The sequence below is a fragment of the Octodon degus genome, unplaced genomic scaffold, assembly GCF_000260255.1.
Source record: "Octodon degus isolate 3935 unplaced genomic scaffold, OctDeg1.0 scaffold00054, whole genome shotgun sequence".
In the NCBI taxonomy this organism is placed as follows: Eukaryota; Metazoa; Chordata; class Mammalia; order Rodentia; family Octodontidae; genus Octodon; species Octodon degus.
Genome location: NW_004524630.1, coordinates 11041684 through 11044450, shown reverse-complemented (window position 1 = coordinate 11044450; position 2767 = coordinate 11041684). Strand labels below are relative to the sequence as shown.

General features: G+C 45.3%; 1 protein-coding gene across 1 annotated transcript in view; it reads left to right on the top strand.

Annotated features, from left to right (window-relative positions):
* The window catches only part of Mcm4 (minichromosome maintenance complex component 4), a 19714-nt gene that overhangs the window by 14871 nt on the left and 2076 nt on the right, over positions 1 to 2767 (top strand). Inside the window, exons 13-15 of the mRNA XM_004633389.3 lie at positions 164 to 371; positions 1710 to 1938; positions 2607 to 2740. Of these exons, the coding sequence (XP_004633446.1) occupies positions 164 to 371; positions 1710 to 1938; positions 2607 to 2740 (571 nt within the window). The remainder of the gene's footprint in view (positions 1 to 163; positions 372 to 1709; positions 1939 to 2606; positions 2741 to 2767) is intronic.

The window sequence follows — 2767 nt, the reverse complement described above, 5'->3', positions numbered from 1 at the left end:
AAGAGCAGGGGGTAGCATGGGATGAATTTGACCAACCAAGCCTTTGGCAGACTGGAAGCTGTTCTTCTGGATGGTCCTCAGGAGACAGCACAGCCTTTAAGTTCTTTTCCTAGGTATGTTGGTGTGCCGACTACAAAGACGTGTCTTTCCTCCATTTGCTCAGGTTTGATCTGATCTTCCTCATGCTGGACCCTCAGGATGAGGCGTACGACAGGCGTCTGGCCCATCACCTGGTCTCGCTGTACTACCAGAGTGAGGAGCAGATGGAGGAGGAGTTCTTGGACATGGCAGTGCTAAAGGACTACATTGCTTATGCTCACAGCACCATCATGCCCCGGCTCAGCGAGGAGGCCAGCCAGGCTCTCATTGAGGTAACCAGGCCTCACAGAAGGTTCCGCTGAGCCTGCCACAAAAAGCATGAGTAGACCTAGCAGCTCATCCCCCTTAAATGGTTATTTTTTTTATAAGAGTAATAGCTGAGTATGGTGATGCATGCAGTCATCCCAGCACTCAGGAGGCTGAGGCAGGAAGATCATGAGTTCAAGGCCGGTCTGGACTAGAGTGAGGTCAAGCCTAAAACTATCTAGAGATCCTGTCTCAAAAAAATAGTACATTTTCCATTAATTACTGGGTTTTTTGTGCTTTTTTTTTTTTGGTTTGGTTTGGTTTGGTTTGGTTTTGGTTTTTTGTTTGTTTTGTACTGGGGAATCGAACTTAGGACCCTGCACTTGCCAGGCAGGCTGTCTCCCTGGCAATACTGTTTTCTTCCAAGTTACAAAATCAGCTTTTCCAAATGTTATAAAAGGGGAGGAATTATGTTGATAGTATGCAAACTTTTTGTGTTTAAATACAAGCATCATGAATTTAAGGTCAGAAGACGGGAGTTCAGATACAGACGATGCCGCTTAGGAGCTTCATCACTGAACAAGTTATCCGTCTCCCTAAGCTTCATTTGCTTATTTGTAAAAATTGAAATGAGTGAAAAGTATTGTAGGCTCCTCTTTTTCAGCATCCTTGTGTGTGCACAGTGGCGCATACATGGCACACCTTAGGTTGTTTCGGTGTTTGATCATAGGAAGGTTCCCAGGGTTCAGTTGGCTTTATATCCTCAGTTACCAAAAATGCTCAAATGAAGGGTACAGTTGATAAAATTTTTAAAGTTTAATGAAATTATGTCATATATGAAAATATTTTGTAAAAAAAGAAAAAGAAAATATTTTGTAACATTATCCTCATAATCCTCTTCATGTTTTATTAACCAGATCCCTAGCCCTGGTGTACATCAGGATTGGTGCCCAAGTGCCTTTTTCATATGGGCCCCCAAGTCATCCTGTACTCTGCTCCCACCTACTTCTTACTCCGTGAGCCGTGCCCCCATCCTCTGCCACGTATTGTTCACAGCTGTGCTAGACCCCACCTTCTCCCAGAAGTCTTCTCAGTGCCTCCTGCCAGCACATTTCCCACCAGAGCTGCACAGTGCTAGCGGAATCCTTGGGGAGCCCCTTGTTCTGGGTGTGCACACAAGTGCGTCCGTCTCCATACTTCGTGAGCTCAGAGCCAAGGCCTTGATCTAAGCTGTGACTTCCCTGACTTCCCGGGGGAGCCAGCCAGGAATTGTTCATGTAACAGAACCCTAGCTGTTCCAGGTGTGACCACAAAGCCAGGGCTGTTGTCAGCAGGTGTTTCGCTTTTCTCTCCACCTGTACTAGGCTTATGTGGACATGAGAAAGATTGGCAGTAGCCGAGGAATGGTGTCCGCGTACCCTCGGCAGCTGGAGTCCTTAATTCGTTTAGCAGAAGCCCATGCTAAAGTCCGATTTTCAAACAAAGTTGAAGCAATTGATGTGGAAGAGGCAAAGCGCCTCCACAGGGAGGCTCTGAAGCAGTCTGCGACTGACCCCCGGACCGGCATCGTGGACATATCTATTCTCACTACAGGTTTGTGTTCTCACTGCAGGTTTGTTGCGTTCAACAAAAAACCTTTTGGAAATCATTTAAATGTCTAAGTAGTTCTTTACCATTTTGGATCAGGGTCACTTTGGTAATCTCATGAAAGTTGCCCCATCCATTTCCTAATGAATGAACAATAAAATGTATAACAAGCTGGGGATCCTGAGCGCTGCCTCAGCACCGGATGTGGACGCAGCGGGGTACAGCTGTCGTCCCCACTGCGTGAGAAGCTGAGGAGGGAGAGTCAGTTGAGTCTCGGAGTACAAGACCGTGCCGTGCAGCTCAGGCTACCCTTGCACTCACTGTGTGGCCCAGGTTGGCCTCAAACTTGCTCCTGCCTCGAGCTCCCAAGGCTGGGGTTACCAGAGTGCCATCGCGCCACAGTTCGTTTCTCAGTAAGTGATGACTATTGTTAGGCAGATTATGTAGACTGTCTTTTCAGTTCTCGGTAGCTGCCACTAGTTTATAGAAACATCTCCTTGTGCTTTTGAGTGTGTTGTGACATTCAACAACTGTCCCCTTACCTTTCTTGGTGATACTACTGAAGGAATATTTATGAGAATATGAAGCATTTCACTTCCTAACAGAAATATTTTTACTGATTTCTAACAGAAAAATATTTTCATTGATTTATTTTATTTTTTTTTTTTAATCAGGAATGAGTGCCACGTCTCGGAAACGGAAAGAAGAATTAGCTCAGGCACTGAAGAAACTTATTTTATCTAAGGGCAAAACTCCAGCTCTAAAATACCAGCAACTTTTTGAAGATATTCGGGGACAGTCGGACATAGTAAGTGTTTATGTGTTTACAGTTTTT